General features: G+C 42.1%; 1 protein-coding gene across 12 annotated transcripts in view; it reads left to right on the plus strand.

Annotated features, from left to right (window-relative positions):
* The window catches only part of STOX2 (storkhead box 2), a 141,747-nt gene that overhangs the window by 54,335 nt on the left and 63,709 nt on the right, over positions 1-23,703 (plus strand). Inside the window, exon 1 of one of the 12 annotated variants that reach the window (XM_018926585.3) lies at positions 16,980-17,652. The exons of 9 other annotated variants lie outside the window; for them this stretch is intronic. In XM_018926585.3, coding sequence (XP_018782130.1) covers positions 17,487-17,652 — 166 coding nt within the window. In that variant the 5' untranslated portion in view covers positions 16,980-17,486. Of the gene's footprint in view, positions 1-16,979; positions 17,653-23,703 lie in introns of those variants that run through there. 2 more of the 12 variants (XM_009100969.4, XM_018926589.3) reach the window with 2 other exon arrangements.

Here is a 23,703-nt window from a genome sequence, read left to right on the forward strand (position 1 = left end):
ATTAATGTGCATTCATTGCACAAATCCTGTAGCCACAGTAGTAAATCCAGTCTTGTCCTCTAGCAGAAAGGCAGCCCGTCCTGGCAGGGAGGTACAGCTGCACTCGCTGCATCTCAGTCCAGCAGAGCAGTGCTGGTGTCAAAGACACGGCCCGACACCTTTGATGGGAGCCTCTCTCTCTGTCTGGTGTGATCTCCCCTGCCCTGCACGGGCTGTTACTGAGGGGGGAAGCCCCTCTTACCTTGCAGGGGTTTGCACTGGAGGAAGGGGACCCAGCCTGTTGGTGGGCTGTTCCCCTGCCCGAGCAGTGCTCATCTTCCTGCCTCTGCCAGCAAGTGCCCATGCAGAGCAGGGTGTGGAGATGCCAGGGGTACCATAATGCTGTGGATGCTTGGAGCAAGCAGGCTCTAGGGGCTGATGGGTGCTGGGTGCCATATTTTTGCCAGCCTCTGGAGGAACATCTTTTTGCTTGGCTGGGCTTTTCCCTGGCTGGCTGGCCTGCCTGGGCTTGGAAGGTGCTCAGAAGTACATGTTTGAGGTTTGATCTGCATTGCTTTAATCATCCCAAACAAGCCGGTCCTGTCCACATGCAAATACTCAAACTGTGTAATCCTTTTGTGTTTCATGTAACAGTTTTGTATTTTTCTTAGTTTGGCAACTTCTGTGTCTTATGAGAATCAGAAACAATCCCTTTGCTTGGAGCTGGCCCTTTTGCTTATTTGCATATACAATTTCAGATCAGCATCAGTATCTCATATTCTGCTTTCTCTTTCTTTCTAGCCCTGAGCAGAAAGCGCCTGTGGTGGGCCTGCTGGGATGGTCTAGAGACATAGCCCCTGGGAAGGGGGCTGAGGTGGGGCAGAACCAGTTTTCAGATGTAAGCTGATGGCAACTTGAGCCTGGGGTTGGTGGGGCTTCCTCTGACAGGTGAAAGGCTTTTGTGTGGTGATGAGCTCAGTGAGCAGTCTTCATTCTTCTTCCTGCCTTAAATCACTCCTGCGTTAAAAGTATGTTCCTTATTTTCTTATGCCCTTCTTCCCCATGTCAAACAAAACAGTTTTATCATGAAGTTGAGCAAAAATTTAAATCCTTGAAATTATTTTTAAAGGCATTGTACAGGTACTTTTGCATTAAAGATAAATGAAAGATTGAGATAATTTTTATCTGTGCATGTCAAAATCTACCTTGTCCTTCTATCTGTGCTTGTTGGTTTAGGGAAAGCTGATATGTAGCCCACAGACAATAGATTCATGAGGAACATGATTTTAATCTCTTGTTAAGATGCAGGGTTGGCCCTAGAAGATGTGAGGACTTTTTATAACTCTGCTCCCAGCGTGGCGCTGGGTGAGTTCCTTGGGATGCTCGGGAGAGCAAGCAGTGTGCTGGGGTGTGTCCCTTTAGGGGAAACAGTTGCAATCTGCTGGGAACTGATTTTCTCCTTGGTTTTTTTCCCTGGGATTCTGAAGCCTAGTAAAAGCCAAGTGGTCACTTTTGCAGTTGTGGGACTTTGGGCTTTTGTGAAAAATAAATTTTAAAATATGATCCTTAAGGACACTGCAAATCACTGAACAGCTTTTAAAAAGAGGGTGTGCCATGTTATGTGCCTCTGTCTAAGCTGCTGTTATATCTCCAAGAGGACTGGGGGCTATTTCAGTTACTTGCGTTCCAAGCTACAGAAATGCTGTAATATATATATTTTCTATAATTAATAGATTATACTGTTGTATGTGATTACTAAACCCCATTGACATGACAACCCAAGTACTTGGAAATTTTTTTTTCTTTTTATTTTGAAGTACAGATGTGAATAGGAAAATGATAGTTAGTGATTTCACATATTTAGGAAAAAGGGTTTTTTCCTGATCTGGATGGAAGTTTTTGTTGTGTTTGCATTAATGTATGAAATTTAGTGTTATTTCTTTGTAGTAGAATAAATAAAGGTACCATGGGGGAAAAAAAAAGTTTCCTCTGTAGACTTTACATTACTGTGCAGATGTAAGTATTGCATGTGTTTATTCCTATTAATTTTTATTGAAATTAGAGTTTCATGCTACCCCAGAGTTTTATGTTTGTTTTTTTTTTCTTTTAAGAAACACTGCAAACAAATCCAATTAGAAAACTAAAAGCAGTGTTACGGGAGATGAAGAGTGTATTTTGATTTTTGTTTTTTGATTCACAACATATAGACATGTAAAATGTAGGTTTGTATTAGTGTGCTTAGACCATCTCAGAATATTACATGCTGGAGGAAGGGAGTCAAATGCCACAGTTGAAGCAGATGGTGTTCATGAGTCTGTCTGTGCTGCACTTCCTACACCATGGAGTGGGTGGAACCATAGGAGGAGAATTCTCTGCACTGTCACACAGCTCAGATGCTGCACCAGATACAGCACCAGGCTGTCTTGCACCAGATGTTTGTGGGTCAGAAGGGAGCATCCTGCTTGGAGTTCAGCTTTCTTTCACTGTAGTGATTCCTTCTTTCAGGTTTCAGTCTCTGGACAGCTGCTGTGGGATGTGCTGTATCCGTGGTCCCACTCAAGTCCTCAGGACTGCAGGGGTATTGTTGCAGGAGCTGTTTGGAGCTCAGTAGTTTATTCAAAGACATTCCCCTGTCTATCCCCATGGCAATATACCTATGAAGAGGATCTGATCCTTAACCAGCTGATCAATGCAACCATCCTACGTCAATCTTACCAGCACATACTGCTCTCTGAGGGTGCCTATAAACACATTCCTCATCACATTTACATCCTGGCAATTTAAAGAATCTGCTGAAAAATATCTTGCTCTACTTTCAGGACTCTTCCAGTCTATAAAATTACACTGACTACTTTGAATCCTTTACTTACGTTAGTTGCACCACAAGAACACAGTGAAACTTGTCTAGTGGGAAAATAACGCAGAAGCTCTTTGTCCATTGCCTGCCCTTAGCAGGCTAGGAGGTGGTTATCAGTTGCCTTTACAATTGTAAGGCTGATGGTTAACCATAGCTGAGGGCAGTAGCATTCTTGTAATTGCAGCTAGAAAATACTTCCTGGTGATTTTCAGGGGGTTTCAATGGTCACACACTGATCTTTCCTGATTTTCAGCAATTTGTTAGCTAAAATATTGTAACTCTTTTCCCAACACTGTGTTTTTACATAATTGGATTTAATGTCCTTAGAAATGCTGCATTATTTTTCTATGCCCAGAAGATAATGAGAACAATTAAAGTGAAGATAATGAGATCAGTCCTAAAGAGGGGGTGAGATGATCTAAGAAGAATCTGTATTTTCAAGGCTGGTTCATTTGACAGGACTCAATGACACACAAATGGTGCCTGTTGCTTCAAGACCATATGACAGTATTTTTGTCATGCATCATGCAAGGTTAGCATGGGGGTTGCATCAACAGGGAGCAGTGAACAGAGAGAAGTAGCAGTTCCTGAAGACTGTAAAGGATATAGCCAGTAATTACAGACTGGATGGTGTAAAGGGTATAGCCAGTAATTACAGACCCACTTCCCTGCCCCTGAGGACCTGAGCACTTCTGTCCTGTCTCCAAGCCAGTGAGCAGGACAGCTGTTACACTGATCCTCTTTTAACCCTTTCTTGAGCTGTGGTGTTAGACATCAATCATTTAACTCCCTGGCCCTGGGAAGGGTCAGGTGTGACCTTTGTGGTTGTGGGAGAGCCCATAATTAGAGTGTAAGTACCTGATGCCGTTTTGTTTTGTGTAGGTAGAAGTATGTACTGTGTATATAATATACATAAAATACAATATTGCTGCTGCTAACATAAGGAAAGTTACTTTTTTGCAAATATGTGAGTAAACAAACAAGTTGAGCCCACATAAGTCACCAGATCAGGAGTGATAACTCACTGGCCATCTGTTTCTCTCTGTGACTGTTTTTGTTGCTTGCTCTTTGGATACAAAAATGTATCCAAATGAAGGCGCTTCAGCTTGCCATCTTCACATAATCGTTTTGTTGCAGACATCCTTGGGACTGTTGAGTGTCTATGTTTTATTTCTGACTTTGAAAATCATGATATCCAGAAAAAAACTGACTTTAAAAATGCCAAGCAAAACATGAACTTATATATGAATTATAAACATGATTTATCCAGTTTGTCTGAATAACTATTTTGTTGCTGGAGTTATTTATTTTTTATCCAGAATGAGTAACCCCCTGTTCAGTAAATGTGAAACCCTACCTTGTGCAGGAATATCTTAAAACTTGTGTTAACATAATTAATAGGAGCATTAAGTATCTGATAACTTGCCTCCACTATGTGGGAGGTGTTGCTGCTTGTAGCTCTTGCTGTAACTTACATTCACATTGCTGTATACATCTCTATGCCTCTGCTTTGCAAAAGGATTGGGCACTTATTGCCATAAAAAGGTGCATTGTGCCATATTTTTTCTTCAAGAAGGCAGAGATAGAATGTTTTCTGAATTTGTTTTTGGTTTTGACCACTGAATTTACTCACCGTTGGTATACTTAAGTCTCTTGTACATTATTATATGAGATGTAATTTCAATTTCTTACCTAATTGTTCTGGGGTGGTGGAATACTGTTATCAGAAGTTGGATATGGTGAAATTTGTGTTTCTAGCTGTCTTCTTTTGGACTGAAATCTATTGGTTCTGAAATCACCAAGCTTTGCACTGATTTTCAAGGTTGTAGAAGTCAGGGAGAATGCAGTTTTCTGAAGTGGAAAGATAAACAGGAATATGTTCAGACATCCTTTGACCCAAGATCTTGCCCCTTTTGAAATGGCCTGCTCAACACCACAGCTCACTAAAAGAGAAATGTGTTATTGTAGTCACATGCTCAGAGATCAGTGTTCTTGTTTGGTTTAGGTTTTGTTTTTTTTTCTTTAAATAGGAACAAAATAAAATGTGTTGGGAATTTCTTTGATTGGTAACACAGAAACAAGAATACAATTTCATACAATTATGAAAAAATCTTACTTTTATAATGTTTGTGGTATAGGTCTCATTAAAATGGACAAGTCTTATCAGAAAGATGTGATTTAAAAAAAAAAACCAAATACCTTTGAGTCATCAACATTCTTTTGCAAGTAATGCATGGCTGGTTACTTCAGTTGAGCACATGGAGAACCAGGAGTTTAATTTCATACTGAAAATTATCTTTTCCTCTTGGATAAACCAGGCAGACTGATGGTAGTTGATACTATGTGCAGTGTTAGGCAAGGCAAGACTGAACTGTGTCTGTTGAATCATTGCTTCTCATTCCTAGGAAGTTCTATGGACCTGATCCCCTTCAACAATAAATTGCCTTCCTGCTAGGGTTTCTTTTAGGGATGCTTTGCTGAAGCCTAGGTTCAGGTTACAACTGCCTGGAGTTTGTTCTTACTTGTTTTATAGGGGTAAAGAGTCCAACAGAAAGGCAGAGATCACCATGTATCTTGAGTTGATTCCTGCCATGAAGAGTGAGGATTGAATGCAAGGAGCATTTTTGGCTGCCAGGGCTACAGCCAGCAGTGCCTGTTCTCCAGATACTCCAAAGGCTTTGTGCCACTTCACTGGCCTAAAGCAGGGAGTCAGGGCAGAGCCTCTGTTTCAGAAGACCCTCATCTTTCAAACTGTGGGAAGCCAATACTGCCTGTATGACTGAATTACCCAGGCATGTTTCTCTGTGTGCTAGTTTGGCATGTTATAAAAGATGTCTGTGATCTGTAATCATAGTTTCTGTGCTTGTTTAATCATTGAGGAACAATAATTCTGCTCACCCTCCTTTGCCTTTCATCCTCCTCTGTCTCACCTTGCCAAAAGCATGTGATGTTCCTGAGCTTGCTGTAACCTTTCAGTCTTTTTTTGTAGCTGGAACATTTCTATCAACAGGAGGCTTTCCCTCCTGTGAAGGTACCCCAATATTATACTGATGTCAAAAGCAGAGGACAGCAGCCTATCAGACATGGATGTAAGTCACAGAACTGGCAGTTTCTGTGAGCTGGGCTGAACTAATTTGAAAATAACCCAAAATTAAACAGCTTAAATAATTTCAAAGTGCAGCAGCCCGATTCTTCAGGATCACCAGTGATTTAAGCATGCATTTGCTGCTGGCTGGAGTACTTGCTTCCATTAACCACTTCATCTAGTTGGAGGTTTTAAACTCCTGGTACCTTCCATGACACTGAAGTCCAAAGGCTCCTCAGACTGTGAATGTCACTATGACAACCAGTTACTTTTCTCCTCAAGTACACAATTTGTAAATTTGGTCAGAGATGTTTTTATGGGTGTCTGGTGGAACATCTTGTCAGAAGCTAGCATGGTTAGGGCTCTCAAGACCTTATGAGACAAGTAATCCAAACACAAGTTCTTCAAAACAAATGTAAAACTCATTTTATCATTGAGTTTATGACACCCAAATGAGAAAGGAGAGACACTGAGTGTTCAGGGTGAGACCGGGGACAGAAATAAGGCTCCTACCATCCTGTTTGCCTCCAGAAGAATGGAAGTGGACAGGAAAACGTAACCCCCTACCAACAGTTTTGAAGCACAAAGCTCATTGCTTACAGCTGGGCCCTATGTGAGTGGCAGGGCATCACTGGTTTGCCTGCTCCCCCGCACTGCAAGCAGGTCTCTCAGAGTTTCAGGTGACAGTACTTGGCAAAGCTGGTAATGCTGAACTGACTGCTTTTCCTTTTACCTACCTTGAAAATCCCATCCTGCATAATTACCTGGTTTTGTTGAGAAAAGCTGCAGTGGAAAAAAGGCTTGTTAGTTTATGGGATAAGAGGGGATAAAACAGGTTTCTCCATCCCTGTTCCTTTTGTGCATGCTAGAAGGCTCTTGGCAGAGAGATAGCTGGATTTCCAGGGCAGCAGGGAACCACACTGGCTTCTATTGCAGTAATTGGGCAGATTCTACAGAAGATGATGTAATACAACATATATGTTACTTCTACATAGCCGGGCTTTTAGTAACTGCTATAGGACCGTTTACTAGGTAAATAATTAGTTTTTCCAGAGAAGAATCAGGATACAATATATATATATATAGGAGAGATTTATGAGAGCTAAAAGGTAACAAATTCATATATTGGCAGCTGTTTATAACACTAATTTGTGTGCTTTATTTAATTCTCTAATTTTATTTCAAAAGCTTCAGACAATGCAGCATTGAGAAAATGGTGGCTGGAAGCAAAGCAACTGAGAAATGTATTTGAAAAGCCTGCATATGATATCCATTCCTTTTGTAAAGAATATTTCCTTTATGACCTCCTCCTGCTTTGTATTTAACATTTCAAAGAACTTTGGGGGACTCTCCGTAGGCTGTGTCTTCACGAAGCCAGTAGCCAAGGATTTAGAGTATTGTCAGTGCTGGCCCGAAGCTGAAAACTGCAGGCGGTTTTAATCTCAGGGTGGGGGGTGGGTGTTTAAACCCAACCTTTTGTGTTCAGATTAGGGAGTGCAGGAGGATAGACTTAAGGGGTGTTAGTGAGAATTTTTTCACTGGCGGTTCAGTAATAGCATCAGGCTTTGGAAATGCTTTTTTCCAATTCTTTGTTATTTCAGTAATTACTATGCGGTGGGTAGAAATCCATAGGGGTTGGGGTTTTTTTAAGTACCTCAGCAATGACATGGGGATATGGGCAATTAAAAAAAGTACTTGTTTTTATAACTTTTTACTCTTTGGATGACTGTGGGCACTTAAATGCCTTTTCAGATAGTCTATCATTATTTCAGTCCTGATGTCTGTGTTTATTTTGTCTTGGTTCCATCAGCTGGGATAATAGCAAGATCCATCTTTAGAGACTAAGGAAGACAAAAACAATTTGACACTAGCATCATGCTCTGACAAATCTGAACCCTGCCAGTTGTGAAGGCAGATTGTCTGATCTACTTTACACTGTCTGAGAGATGGAAAGGTTACTAAACATCTCCCCCATTAAGAAAAAGATCAAAGGCAAGTCTCTGCATTTGGAGTTTGGAGTTTCTTCTGCTTTATACAACAATCAGTGAAATGTTTGTCCTGGGTATTTGCTGATTCCTGGAATAGCTGGGGGTACAAAGCATTTGAAATTTTTATGTATGGGAACATGGTGACTCCTTGCTAAAGTTTCTGAGATGATCGCCATAACTAATAAGATTTACCACAGTTGGGTTGTGTAGGTATTGAGTTCAGCTCAATAGTGATCAGTTTTAATGAAGACTAAAGAGTTTCTAGCTCTTAATTTTGTACATGATTGCTAGGAAATTTTACTTTCATGTAAATGGTCTCATGATGTTTGTTTCTTTTGAGAAAGTTATTTTTGGGTTTCTGGAAATTTTAAATGTCAGTGGTTCTCTGTGCCTTACAAAAGTTCATTGTAATACATAAAGCATTTTGAAAGAAATTTTATCCTATGCTACTGCCATTCATGTGCTTTAAAGGATGTAAGTACAGTTTTGTGGTAGATTGTGGTACAGTTTTCAGAATTGCAAAGGAATTTTCTTATTAAATTTTCTAATTTGATATTAATTTACTTCTCCTAATTTCACAATTTTATTTTGATTTTCCTTTGTCATAAAGGAATTTTTATCTTCCTAACATCTACATGTTTCACTTGTTCTTATCCTTGATCTGGCCAGAAAGTTATAGGTGGAAAAATTCGCAGCAGAGATTGTTCTTTGTATCCGGTGAGACACTGCAGTGTTGTGCTAGAAACATTTTGCTAAGGTGAGACTTTGATGCTGCTCCCTTCCACTTTGCTCCACAGAGGAGTCAAAGATCTTGCACTGACCTGCAGACATCTGGGAAGTAACAGTGCTCTCCTAGATTTAAGCCTCTCTTTCTGTTTAAAATAATATTAATTAATAACAAGTCAACTAACAGCCCCACAGTAATATAGAAGGATTTATAGAAAAAGAAAGTAGCAGAGCTCCCTGGGGTTGATACTTTTGCTGTAGGAGATTGCTACTGTTCTATAGGGTGACACTTAGTAAGACAAAAAATATTTTGTTGCACTAGACCCCTGAGAAAGAATTTAAGTTTCTTACAAGGCGGTGGGAGAAGTTTGAGACGCAGTGCTATAAAATGTCTTTTTCTTGTTCCTCTACTAGAATACAAAAATCTCTGCATTCAGGAGAAGTGCTAAGAACAGCTTCTACAGAGAGGCAAGTGCAAGTAGTGCCTGCATAAACCTTCATCTGAACAGGGCAATGGGAAATTGTCTCTCGTTGCACACAGGTGGGTAATATCAGAGCTTCAAAAGCCAAGTGAAGGAAGACAACAAAATGTGGTAACCAGGGGTAGTCAGGGTAGGTGTCCCAGGAGTTTGTCCCTTCTCTTCTGATTCTGCAGTAGCACCCTACTGCAGAATCAGAAAAGAAGGGACAAACTCCAGGGTCTCACTGAAAACCTACGACTAAAGAGTACCACCTTCACAGGAACAATCTGACTCTGCAGTGCTGCTGTCTGGTCCAGAGAACAAGCAGACTGATGATTTTGCATTGATTTTCCAGAAGCCTTTGATTCAGGAATGTGTAGAGTAATGTAATTGTTGTGTGTTCTTATAATTCCTCTATAGAGTTTTTTCAAGCCCAAATGTATGTGCCAATGAGACAGCCTCTGAATCTGAGACTATAATAAATATCCAAGAAGTGATTGAACTTCTTTTCTATGAGGTGAGAAATTGGTGCTTTTTAATTTGTAAGTTTATCTCTTGCTTTCATTTTTTTCAAACTCATTGGTAGAAACCATACATTTTCTGTACTAAACCACTATTTTGAAAGCCTGTTTAATTTAGGCAGAGCTTTGTGCACATATGGAAGTAACTGAGTGACAAGAGGTTGTTTACAAAGGGTGGAGTAGCCTCTTTTCAAGAGGCTACTCCAAATTTTTCTAAGGTTTTAAAGATTTCTGCCTCTTGTACATGCTATATATATGCAACTATAAAATATACTCACTATAATGCCCAGCTGTATAAGCAAGAATTTTGAGAGGGCCCTTAGTACTGGGTTACTCAGCAAATGTTCTGCAGTGTTACAGCAGCTGCTGGGATTTAGTTTCCTTGGTATGCTGCTTTTAGGACTGCCCATCAAATATGTTCATTGTCCTCTTTGAAGGACAATGCAAGCCATGCAAGATGCAAAACACTTCTTACTGCCAAGGGCCTTTTTATTTCTTAGTGCATTTCTTCTTTAAAAAGTACCTGCCTGACACACAGAATCTCCTTGTTTGTATTGATGTAGCACCCAGAAGTTTCACAAGAGCCCAAGACCTCCACGTGAATGGTGCCATCTTTGCAACATAGGCTCTGTGGAAGAATGGGAATAGGTAGACACAGAGATGTGGGAATTAATCTCTAGGAAGATAATTTGTGATGGCTTTTACTGCTGGTGGGATCTACACTGGCTGTTGACTTCTTGCTCTCCATTGTTTCAACTCCCAAAGCAGAAGGTTAGGCTGTTATTCTAACTTACAGTACAGCTGGTCCCCATATATCAGTGTGTTACTGAAATACCAGGGTACTAATGATATGTGACACCAGTGGAAAACAAGAAAGCTGAGGCCAGCATTTTTGGCATATCTTTTGCTACTATGTCGTTTGGAAGAACAGCCGGTGAATGAATTGACTTGTGATTTGATTTGCTTACTGTAAGTCCACATCTCCCAAGTTTTAGAATTCTGTTATATGTGAGAGGAAATTGGTGCAGGATTCGTGGCTTGTCTCCCTCTCTCGTTAGTTTTGTACACTGAGAAGTTACAAGCCAGCTTCCACTCATTTTATCTAACTCTCATTGAGTCAGCGATAATAGGAGAAGAAGAGCATGCATCAAAACAAAAGCTGTATCCTACAAGTGTTCCTGCTTGTACGCTGGCTTTTAGGTAGATTTGGGTATCCAGATTGAAAAACCTTCTGCATCAATTGTCTTCTGTGTAGAGGAAGCACAAATGCAATCAGAAGGTCTGGTGTGAAAAAAAAGAAGGAAAACAGGGGAGCCTTTCTTCTCATTACACAGACAGGTTTTTCTTAAAAGTCATGCAAGTTAAAATAAATACCACAGCACATAAGGCAGCACACAGAAAAATGAATCGGTGAACTACAGCACGTGTGCAGCAGCAGCACTGCATTCCTGTCATCACACATTCCCAAAGCATAACACTGAGAGAAATATGATCTGAAACTAGTTTAAGAGGTGCTGTAAGTAAGCCAGGATTACTACCATGGTATAACACAACCTGATAGCAAGACTGAAGACTTGCTTGTGATACGCTTTGAAACATTTTTATATTTGGAAATTTTTTCACTTACACCTTTGCCCTTGGGATTTTTTTTCTTTCCCTTTCTGGTGGAGTTTCTCAAATGTTTTCTTAAAGAAGAGAGTTGTCTGGGCAAGCCCAACTTTTCCCTTGCCAATAAATCCATCAAGAAAGGCTGCCTCTTATTGTGACCTGGACCACAAGCATGGATTACAATTACTTAGCTTCTCTTGCATATTTGAATAACAACAAGTACTAGTGAGAGGTTACAAATTAATAGTGTTACTGTCAGAAGTCTAAGAACTGATGTGAAAGGGTGTGAGTGAGTTTTCTGGTTTGTTCTTGCTAGTATATCTGATTGCAAATATCTGGAAGAGAAAAGTAGTGCTTCCTACAGACAAAGACAATTATGGTGTATTGCTAGACTGCCTTAACCCATAAAGGATTGCTTAAAAACATGTCTTTTAGAATCTGAGTTCTTAACCTTTGTTAATAGAGAGATTAAAGAATCCACACATGAAAATGGTGAGTTTATGACATGGAAAACTTTCTTCTTCATATATTTAGAATGTTAGAGATGGCAGTGTATTTTCTCCGGAACTCTATTATGCAGAGCTGTAAATCTAATAAACCTATAGATTACCAAGGCCTGTGAGGTTATACATGAGCTTGGCGTTTTTCACAAGTTCATAATTGCATTTTTCCCTCCTCACACTCCATTTTTCCTCCTGCTCCTCTGCTTTACAACGGTTTGTACTACAGGCTTTTTTTCCCCACTTTATTTTTTGTTTATTCCTTTCCTCTCTCTGTGTCCTACTTTCAAAAAACCTGCAATTCCTTCCCAGAATCTCACAGCATCCTATCTCCCCCTTTTAGAATGTTAGAGAATGAGATGGTTTTGTTTGCATAGGCCACAGAAGGGCCCTCTGCTCCCTGTTTTACCTGGCTGCCTGTGACTGTGGCCTTCCTTAGTGCAAAGTCTCCCATGTGTCCCAGTATTACCAATGTTATTTGTAGTGTTTGTTTCTGAAGCTGGGCAGGGGGAAAGGACCCCTATCATAGACCTGCAGTGTGATGCCAAAAAAATCTGTGTGGCACTTGGCTTCTTGGGAGTGTTAGCTCCTCCAATGGTGTTGGGTGCTTGTCAGACACCAGCTCAGCTGACAGTAATAAAATGAAGCCCTTCTAATTTCCTCTGTGAGGCAGTCAGATCAGGCTGTTTGCAGCAGGCAAGGTACTGACTGGCTTGAATGTATAGTTTGAGAGAAAATTATTTTAGAGGTGTATCTTGTCTTATTGAAGAGGGGGATTGCTTTCCTCCTTGCATGTCCTATTATTTTGCCTTCAGTATTTGGCTTCTGTGCTTATTTAATTTGAAAAACCTTGTGCAGTCAGTCCCCAAGCCAAGGAAGTAGCTAAGGCAGTAACACCAGCCCACCCTCTTACTGAAGCCTGCTGCTGTCCCTATGGAAACTTGTTTGTCATAGGGAGGAAGAAAAAAGTAGTCCCAGCTGAAACTTGAAATACCACATTACATGAGAGAAATTAACATATACGTACAAGCATGCATATGCATACACATGCAGAGAAATATATATACAGCTCACCATATTGTACTCTGCTACAAAATTATTTTTCAGATAAGGAAAAGTAAACCTTGAAATAGGAGCTGAGATCCCAAAGTTTTAACAGTGCATTTGCCACTGATTATCTACAGTTTTTAGGACAAGTTATGTCATTTTCTTTTATATGTTTTCCATCTACAGAATGGGAACAGGCCTGCTCAGCAACTAGTACGTGTCTATAAAGATCACATGCAATAAATATTCTTAGTAATATTTGTTTTCTCACTTTTTAAAAGATAAAACATATTTTCAGAAGCAAAGATTTTGAATTGTTTCTCCAAAAGACTTCAGGCTCCTTATGAACTTGGACTAAAGAAGGATTGTGATTGAACATATAAGAATCCTTTGTAATGTCTGATATGGAACTAAGCTTCTTTTTTTTGAAATTCATAATGCTAAATCTATACTTTTGAAATGGCTACTATTATATTGCCAATTCCTGATAAGGAATTGTTAGGTTATGAGGCAGGCAGGATGCCTAATTTTTGTTTAGTTCAGACCTTTTCCCCAAGATCTCTATGGTCTATTTAGCCAAGCATCACCTCTCCCTCTAGTAATGCAAGATAGAGATGGTTCCTGCTGGACTTCAAATACCAAATTATAAAAATGAATGCTTTATCTGATTCTCAATAAAAAGCTTCTGAGTTTAACCTTAACCTTATTAAACAAAAAATGCCCCCCAAAACCAATAAAAAATCAAAACCCAAAACAAAACCCGCTCCAAACAATTATGGATGAATAAAAAAACCCCAAAACCACAAGCTTTGCCATCATCTCAATTTTTCTCATAACTACCATAAGTGTTCAGATTCCCATTAGTATAATTCATGCCTGGAAGAAGAATTTCTCCTTACTTCTAGCAAGCTCTATTAGACAATTTCCATGCTGAGAGTCTTTTCCTTACTCTGCTCTGACATAGCCATATGAATCCAGAAATTTATTTTCCTTCATTAAAAAAAAAAAAAGTAAACTTAAATGTCTCAGAATAAAATGTTTTGGATTTGTTTGGGGTTTTTTTGGTTGTTTTTTTTTTTTTTTTTAAAGCTCTCAAATTTTAGCTTTCAGATCACATGAAGAAAATAGTTTTATTTCAGTTTGGCCACTGAAGCAAAAAAATCAATTACACTCACAGTTCTAGCTCTTATTCCAAAGAAAACAGCCAAAACTTAAACTTGGTCTTTAATTATATATTTGATTCATCCCAGTAACAACACTTGACTTCAAACAATTCAAGAGCAGGAGGAAACTTGCTCTGAATTCCTCTCTTCAAAGAGGAGTACTCTTTCAGATACCATGTCAGAAGACTTTAAGCTGAAACCTAACAAGATAACTGTGAGAAGACTTGATAAAAGGAACTTTAGGTGACCACAGGAACAACATCTCAATACTGAGATGTTTTAAAATTGTTTTAAAACAGATCTCCCCACATGTGGGAAGGGGAAATTGATCTTGCCAGATGGTCAAACCATCAGTTGCTTATTTCCCTCATTCTCTTTTCTTTTCATAGTTCTAGGAGCAAATTATTATTCATTTAAAATTACCACACAATGAAAATGGGTCATTATCTGCACCCAAAACCATGAACCAGTCTAATTCCTACAACTGATAAGTAGACGATACCTGTGTTAATTATATGTACCATACCACTCTTGTGACAATTCATGGAAGTGTACAAATTAAGTCAATTAAAGCCACTTGAAAGATTTCTGTGCACTGTCACCAGTTCATTTGTGCACAGCAAACTGCTTGAAAAGAATTGGGATGTGTGCTTCATCTGACACTTGGAGAGCCATCCCATCTTTTTTTATTTTATACTTGTTAAAATATTTTAGATAGGAATAATTATACAAAAAGCCACTGTAAAGATCACTGTGTTTGTTGTCGTGTTTGCCTGTGTGTCCTGCTTTGTTCTGTCTTTCTACTTCTTGACCTCATTTTTCCTCCTTGTTGCTGATTCCTGTTTGTCTCTTGTCTCATGTCGTCTTTTAATGGAACAGATTGATATCTAGGGCTGTGTCTAGACTAGGAGAGAAGTTGAGTTTAGTTCAGCAAGAAGTTGAAGCTAGCTGGCCAACTAAATCCAACCACTTCTTGGCTGCTGGAAAGGCAGAGCCATCATTCATTCAATGTTCAGATAGTGCAATGTGAATTTATGCTCCTATATAGAATTTAATTTGCTTCTACATCTGGTAAAATAGGTACGTTTTTTAGGTTTGACTTATCTAAGTAGTTCTATCCCAACCTCAGCCTTCAAGGAGAAAAATGGAATGATTCTAAAAGTTCTTATGGCTTTTCTGGTCTGAGGGTGAAAACATGCTCTATTATAAGCTTTGCGTAGGTTGATGAGTAAATTGCTAGATGAGTAAGTTTCATGATGGAAAATCTTATGTTTTTACTAGAAGAGCTCTAGGCCATCTTTTTTCTCATCTTAACTTTTTCCTGTTGCTACCAGTATACAAAGCATCAGTGGAAACATGTCTTTCCTGATAGCTTTTCACAGTTGGAAAAAGATGAGGCTGAATGAGAAAGAACCCCATAGCATTTAGCTTTCAACTTTCTTGCTGAGTTTCATTAACGTATGTTCTATTCATATGAAAGGGACTGGATATGAGCCCCTGAATAATTCTATGGTGTGTGTGCTGCCTGCAGTAGCACAGCCAGGTGGGCTGAGGTGGCTGCTGAAGTGACTCACCCATAGCCATGCAGCAAGGCAGCTAAGGGATAATATCCCATGGTCCACTAGCTTTGGTATTTAGTTCGTTCACTGATGGTCATCCTTTTACTGGTTCACCACTATTGAAAATTGCCAGTTACAAAATTAGTCCTCTGTTTTTCCATTCTCTTAGAAATATGACACAAACCACTGTAAGAAGGATTAATTATAAAAATGTAAATATGTAAGTAATTTAACTAAGCTGCAAAAGCAACATTTTCAATGTTGCAAAAGCAACATTTTCACCCTTATCAATGGGGACAACTGCATTGCAGTTGTCCCCATTGATAAGGGTGGCAGCACCTGACACCGGGCGTGCTCAGAGCTGTCTTGCAGAGGAGGAACCGCGTCCCTTTGCACAGTTCTGGTTAAGTGGAGTTCATAAAATGCCGGGGTGGCCAGGCCCCACTCAAGAGTGTGCCCTGGGAGTAGATGCGTGAGCCACTGTGAGAGGGTGGGCAACCCCCTTCCCGCCAGTGAGGGGGGCAGCCCGGGTGTCCTGGATACCCTTGTGGAGGATGGTGGGTTTTCAATGTGGCGGTGTGGCTGACTTGGCCCTCCTGGCGAGAGCCGCTTCTTCAGGCGCCGGTGGGGAAAGGTGGCGGAGGATGCGTGGATGAACCCCGCAGGCTCTGCGCAGGGCTGCCCCGGGGATGGCACATCTGTCCCGGCGCCCTTCCCTCGCTTTTGTCAGTCCATTCGCCCCGCGGCTGGCCCGGGACGGCAGCGTTGCCCGAAGGGGCCGATGGCCGGGCCCGGCCCGCAAGGCCGCCCTGCCCGCCGCTCTCCCTGCCCGCTGGCCGCAGCCCGGCGGTGCGGGGTGCCCAGCGCTTGGTACCCGGCCCCGGCGCTCCGCGGTCACTGCCACCGCCAGGAAGGAAGGGAGGAAGGACAGACTGACGGACGGAAAGGAGGCGGAGCGGGCGGGAGGGGCCGGGTCCCTGCCGCGCACGGGGTTTTGTAGCGGGCGCCTGCGAGCCGGTGCCGCGCGGGGGAGCGCGGAGCCCGGCGGGACTAGCGCGGCTCCGGCGGGAGTGGCATGAGCCCGGGCGGCGGCGTGGCGCCCGGCGCTCCGGCAGCGGCTGCTCTTTGCGCGGCGAGGCGGAGGGCAGGCGGCGGGCGGGCCGGGCAGGCGGGCGGAGCGGCCGGCGGCCTCCCCCCCCGCGCCGGCCCTCCCTAGCGCGGAGCCGGCGGCGATCCGGCCCCGGGGACAGGCGGGCGGGAGGCGCCGACCATGGCGAGGAGCGGCGCTACCGGGGGCCGTGAGCCGCTGCCGGCCGCCCGGGCGCCGCGGGCCTGAGGAGGAAGGAGGCGGCGGTGCCGGCGGGTGGGGGGTGGGGGGGTCGCGGCTGCATCCGCTGGTCCCGCGGCCGAGAGAGGCGTCTGTGGGCCCTCCCTCATCTCCTCTCCCTCCTCCTTCTCCTCCCGCCGCTCCTCCCGCCTCGCCGGGAGCTGCCGCCTCCTCCCCAGCGCCGGGCGCGCCGCGGTCGGGGTCGCAGCCGGCGGCCGCGGGATTTTCCTCGTTTGTTTGGGCCTTTTGTGTCGGGGCTCACAGTTGGCTAAGCACGGCCGGGCTGAATTGGGCCATTGTTCGGGACCCCCGAGCTCCCACGCTGCACATCTCTCGTCCCCAGCCCCCCTCAAGCTCCCCCTCCCCCCCACTCCTTTTTTTGCCTGAGAAGCCACATAACGTGCCTTTCCTCCACGCAAATCTGGGAGCTATAAGCCGGACCGATTGCAAATGAAGTGTAATGCATTGTGGGACGTGTGTAAAATTGGATCATTCGAGGGAGAAAAAAAAAAAAAAGGAAGGGACCTGCGGCTGGCGCCCTAGAAGAGGGAGCGGCGAGATGCGCGCAGGTTGCGCCCCGGCGGTGCCCGCGCTAGGCTGATGCCCGTCAGCGCGCACCCCTGACCCATGCTGCGGCGGGAGGAGTAGGCTCGGGCATCCTCAGGATGAAGAAGACGCGGAGTACGACCTTGCGGCGGGCCTGGCCTAGCTCCGACTTCTCCGACCGGGCCTCAGACCGCATGAGGTCCCGCAGCGAGAAGGACTACCGACTGCACAAGCACTTCCCCCCAGCTTTTATTTCCCAGACATCACGGGGCTACATGACATCAGGTTTGTAACATAATTTGTGTATGCGAGAGAGCTTTATTGCGAGGCTGCTTCGGGATGTGTGTTTGGCTGGCAAGGATGTGTTGGTGGGTACGGAGGGGAGCCTGCTATCGGGAGGCTGAGTTGTTAGGAATAATGAAAAAAAAAAAAAAAGCATACATCCACCATTTTGTACCTCTGCAAGATTCACAGCGGTGTCCTCGCAATATGGTGTTTAAAATCTATTAGTCTAGTGAAATAAAATGTATGAGAAATACGGTTGCATCTCTGTTGCGGAAGAGCAGACAAAAATGACTGAATGTGCAGAGCATGGAGCCCTTTGCGCCTTTTGTGCGTAAAAGCATGTGCTGGATATTTACTGCTCTCCCACACATTTCTCTTAAAATGCAGTTAACTCTAGTTAACTGATGGGTTTTTGTGTTTTTCCATTTTGGAAAGGAAAAGGGTTACTTGTGGTTGCAAATGCAGTTGTCTTGTTACAGTCTCTCAGGCTTTCAGCTGCATGTTTCTGCAATGGCAAGGCATGTGTTGGTGAAAATGACTGTAAACACATTTGCATTTGTTTCTTGAGGTGTAGAAGGAGACCAGACCTCTGTATGTGGTGGAACACACACGTGCATGTATATTCATTTGTCAGTGGCTTTCAGGGAAGGCCGTAGGGAAATAATGGACACTGCACCAACATGTTTGTGCATGGGAAAGAGAAAGCACAAACAAAACAAAAAACAGCGCAGGGAAAGGCAGGCATCAGGGAGAGGCTTGGCCTCCGATGGAGTGCTGGTAAGATTTTGGAAAGCCTCACTACTATTTGTAGAATCTGCTCCATCCAGAAATGCATCTTAATGGCCTTGGAATCAAGGCATTTCATAAACACCCAAAAGACGACTTAGGAAAATGCTGATGGGGAGGGGGCTGGGGGCAGAAAATCCTGGAAACGTCCTTTGTTGTTTTGCTGCCTGTTTATTGTGATGATAGGACATAATGTTTCATTATTATGATGGCAAATGCCAATTTATCACAAAGGCACGTTTCTCCCTCTGAGGCACAATTTAGGTTGAGTAGGCAGATTCCTTGAAAGGAGAAAACTAAGGTATTTATAATGCATTACTGAAAACGGCTCCAGCCCCGTACTGCTGTCCCCTCCTGCCCCATTTCTGCTGCAAAGGTTGAGCCCAAGATTGTGGTTTTCAGTTACATGCTCACTATCCTGTCTCTGGCCCTAATAAACATATCTCTTTAGTCAGGATTGGTTTTTCATGTTTTAAAAGTGCCTTGTGACTGTGGTTTTTTTTTTTCTTTAATGCCCAAATACAAGAAAATAATACTCATTTTATTGAAAAATCTGCCTGTGTAAGGGTATTGTGCCCATTTTGGCAATTGGTGCTCTGGTTCCTGGGAAGTCACATCGTGAGTGGAAACAACAAGGAAAATTTATGCTTGAGCAGCTGAAGAGGAGAATGGTTGTGTTGGTGGAGTGGTTGACTTGTTCCATTGGTGCTGCAGGACTTGAAAGTGTCTGGAAAGCTGAATCTGACAATACTGCAAAGATTTTTCTTGTTCTGGGTGAATGTCCTGGTATTCCCAGTGTAAGTTACCCTGTGTCAGATCTGTTGAAGTCAGTACTTTTTAGGCCCTTCTTTCAGTGTGGAAGCCCATATTTAAAAGAGAAGGAGCTCACGTGAGCGTTTTGTGCCAAGTGGTGTGGTTCTCGCTTGTTTTTAATTCTCCAGCAAAGTGCTCTGGCTCTGTGAAAGCTTCATGTTGGCAAGATTGGTACAAACCAACCAGACAGTCAAACACCAGCAATCTGCAGAATCAGATATGTCACCCTGCATTTGTTGGCAGATACCTGTGTCCTTGAGAGGTAGGAGGGGGCACAGAATTTTAATTTGCTATAGATATTTTAAAGTAATCTCCAGACCAAGAATACTTGTTTATAAATATAGAGGGTTGTGATTTCAATTGCAACAACTGAAGATAAGAACAAATGTCATGTTAAGTTTTACTGATTTGTTAAAGTTTTTGGAGGGAGAACACGTTGAAAATTAAAATCAGCAAATATTTGTTGGTTTTGTTCTTTTGGGTTTTTTTTTGTTGTTGTTGGTTTTTCAACCTTAACAACAGCTTGTTAGGCTTTTATCTGAAAATGTAATAGTTCTCTCATAATGGATAGTTGCCACATTTCATTTTTTTTAAAGGGTTGTTGTCCACTGCCCTTCCAAATACTAGTTTTGGGAGGAATACCTACAGTGTCTAAACACTTCTCACTATTTGAAGGAAACTCTATTCCTTGCAGGAAATTTGTAGGAAGTCCACTGGTGTAAAAATTGTGAGGATCAGGAATACAAATACTTTCTTTGTCACCCAGAGTGTTGTAGGGGAGAGAGTGTCCTGAAACACATGGGCTTTTCAGAGGGCTGCATTCTGTTTATCCAACCATTTAACCTCATCACCATTAACATTGTTGTGGTTATCTTTTAATTAAATGCCTCATTGTTTGGAATGGGGGTGGAGGGTGGGAAAGAAACCTTGGGGTTTTGCCTCAATTACTCTGCTTGGGGAAATATGGAAATGCATACAATCAAACAACCTTCAGTAAGATGCTAAAAAGCTTGAAATGTTAATATTCAAGTATGCCTGAATTGAATGGAGAAGCTATATATATTTCTTTCAGCACAGAGAAATACTGAGTAATGGTGCAGCAGTCAATGCCATGGTGTTTTGGATGAGGAAAATACAGTCCCTAAGCAGATCCATGTTTATAATGGAAGTGCAAACCTCATGCTACAGTGGTGAAGCACATCTGATTTTAAGCAGCCTTTTCAGTAAAACTGAGTAAGGAGCAGTTTGATATTTGCTTGATTTGAAGCAGCATTGGTGGCTGGCCAGTCACATTTTCAATACTCGGGGAACAAACTGCCCATAATTATAGAAAATTGATGCAGATGCAATTCATATGAAATCTAAAGATTGTTTGACAGATGAATGGAGATGGAAGTAAGGAGGGAAAAAAGCAGACAATTTAGAAAATCACACATTTTTGCTTCTGAATAATCTCTTGATACGTGCTATTAAATAGGCTGTACTCCAGGGTTTCTTTAGGCCTCCTAGCAACCACTAGGTTCAAAGGCCATGCAAGGAGTTCATTGTTCATGCAGAATATTAATTTCCCAGTGGAGGACTGTCTTGGAGAAAAAACACTGAAAAAGAAAATTACAACAATGTAGAGCTTCGACCTTGTTTGAGAAGAGAGGATGAAAGTTTGAATCCAATACAATTCATATACATGTATACAGTACCTCTTACTGAAAAGGGGGAAATATACTTTAAGTTTGTGATGTATTGCTGCTTAATTAAAGGGAAAAGAAAGAAATTGTATGCAACTGCCAATGCAACTTTGGTGATCTCCAAATAGTTAAATGAAATTATATATCTAGCTTTTCAAATATTGGAAGCTTCTTGCCTTTTTTTTTTTTTCCTTCTAAATACGAAAGCAAGTCCTGGATTTTGTTTTAGCAGAGAGAGGAGCTGCACCCTGTGATGGACCCAGCCATTAAATATTACTGGAACTGAGTAATGCTCTTGAAAGAAAAAAACTTTTCCTGCAGCCTTCTTAATTTACTTTGATTGACAACTTTTGTGTTGGAGGTAGCAGGCCAGTTTGAGATGGAGGTGGTCTAGGGTCACAGCCATAGCATGAAGGAATTTCTGAAGAGCTTTCTGCAATGGTAAAAACTAATTCCAGAGCATGGTTGTTGGGAGGCTACCTTTGAAAAGTGCGCAGTTATTTTACTGCTCTTTGCTTTACATTTTCCTTGCAGAGGTTTCAGTCCTTCAAAGTTGAAGAGTAAAATTCAGTCTCGTCTGCTGTTACTGGAGTTTGATTACCAAGTTCAAGTAGAAGGGAAAGGAGAGAAGTATGTAACCCTGCTATCCAACTGATGGTATCTGTATGCAAATTAAAATTTGTAGGAGGAAAAGGTAACCTCATTCTCTCTTTCAGGAATGTTTGATGAAAGGTCTAGGACAAACTCTTCAAGCTCATTGAAGAGTAAGAAAGATCCTGGGAGTCATCTGAGCAAATTTGAGAGTCCTGAGTTTTTGTTTTGTTTTGTTTTAAGCTTGAACCTGTAAGTCTAAAGATTAATATTTGGAGATAATTACACGTGAGTTGAAGAACTCAGTTTAACGTAATTGAGAAGGGCCAGATACACACAAAGCTCATTCAGTTCTCCTGTCCTTTGATTCATTTATCTAAAGGAATATGTTGTAGCTTGAAAGCAGCTGTATTGTAATTAATATTTAATGGAATAATCAGTATTGCATCACCTTCTTTTTTTTAAATGTTGTATTAAGAAACAGCTTCCCATATATCTACTTAACAGTAATGTGATCTTTTTGCTTCCCTGAATTCTGAGTAGTTTTGTGTTGTTTTAGGCCAAACTCTTTGCTGGGACAAAACCTGAGAGTGTAGGGGTGTCGGTGGCTAGTAGGACCAGCTTTACCTTCTGGATCCTAATCTGTCTCTTTTGCTTCAGTCTGTGGTGAACTGGTGAACCCTGAGATGGTCACTCTGTTCAGTTAGTTCAGGGGCTGTGTCTGCTTTATTGCTTGGGAGGTTGCTACTGGGCTCACTGTGTCTTTCCAGTCCCTTTTGGTTTCTGTGGCATCTACTTACCGTAACAGAGAATTAGGAACTTTCACTGCATCCTGATATGGGGGAAGGATCTAAGTGTGCTGTGTCTTCAGACCACAAACTTGGTTCAAGTTCATGGGCCAGTCATTTTTGCACAGTTTCCACTTCATTTTGTTTTCTCCCTGGTTTCTTGCCTTAAAGAATACAAAAGACAAGCTCTTCTCTCCTGTAGAGCCCTGGTTTTTGTTCCTGTGGCTGTATGTGTGGTATTAACTCGCACAGAATGCTGTGCCCATGCCTGTGTATTACGACACGTGTATGCCTGGTCCTTGCTCACCAGGTGTGTGAGTGCTGTGCCCATGCCTGTGTGTTATGACACGTGTATGCCTGGTCCTTGCTCACCAGGTGTGTGAGTGCTGTGCCCATGCCTGTGTGTTATGACACGTGTATGCCTGGTCCTTGCTCACCAGGTACCAAGACATTTTCTGCATGCCCCTGAGCTCACTTTTAGACCGAGCTGTGGGCAGTGTCCTGACCAAACTGTAGTTGAGTACCTGTTACTCTTCCTGGCTATTGTGACCTGTGAGTGTGGGGATCTAGAGTGTCTCTTTTCTTCATGGCATTAGAAGTAAAATCAATGAGGAATGAATATAACAAAAAGAGAGAAGACTGTGTGTGTGCCTATCTTACCTAGACCTGTTCATGTTTCTGTCTCAGTTCAAAGCACTCATCTCTGCAGGGCTAAGTTCCAGGTTATTTTTCCTTCCTAGCCCCTTGCTCTTGCTTGCATTCAAAATCTCCACATTCTCTCAGCTGGCTTACTTGGACCTTTGGCCAGGTTGGGGGGCACAGAGATATTCCAGGATCAAGTCACCAAAGGCTGTCATTGACATTTGTATTGGAGTGTCAGTCTGCATCTGAATACATTTCTAGTTGTGTTTTCTGGTAAATCTGTGACTGAAGTAATTTTTCTATATGCACATTAGGTATCATGATAGACTACTGAAGATACAGGAAGCTCCTCTTTCAAGAGTAGACAAAGGTTCAGAACAAACACAGTACTGATTCATCACGAATAGCTCCCAGTCTTTCACAGGTGTGGAGGTTATACCCTGTTGGCAACAGTTGATGAACCTGAAGGGTGTTGAATATCTTGCCATTTTGGAATTGAATAGCAGCCACATCTTTGCAAAATGCATTATTTGTTGGAGGGGGCTGAAATGTGAGGATTCTGCAGATCACCTTGGGTTAGCCTGATAACCTGCTCAGCTGTGAGCAACAATAGGCCTTCATTTGTATGCTGGAGAGTTCATCCCAGAGTAAACTACTATCTTTGTAACATTCTTTGCCCAGTTTAAAGACATATAACTACCATCAGAAGACCAGAAAGGTTCTATTTTGCTAAGCATGTTGTAGAA

Source organism: Serinus canaria, chromosome 4 (genome assembly GCF_022539315.1).
Source record: "Serinus canaria isolate serCan28SL12 chromosome 4, serCan2020, whole genome shotgun sequence".
Classification (NCBI taxonomy): Eukaryota; Metazoa; Chordata; class Aves; order Passeriformes; family Fringillidae; genus Serinus; species Serinus canaria.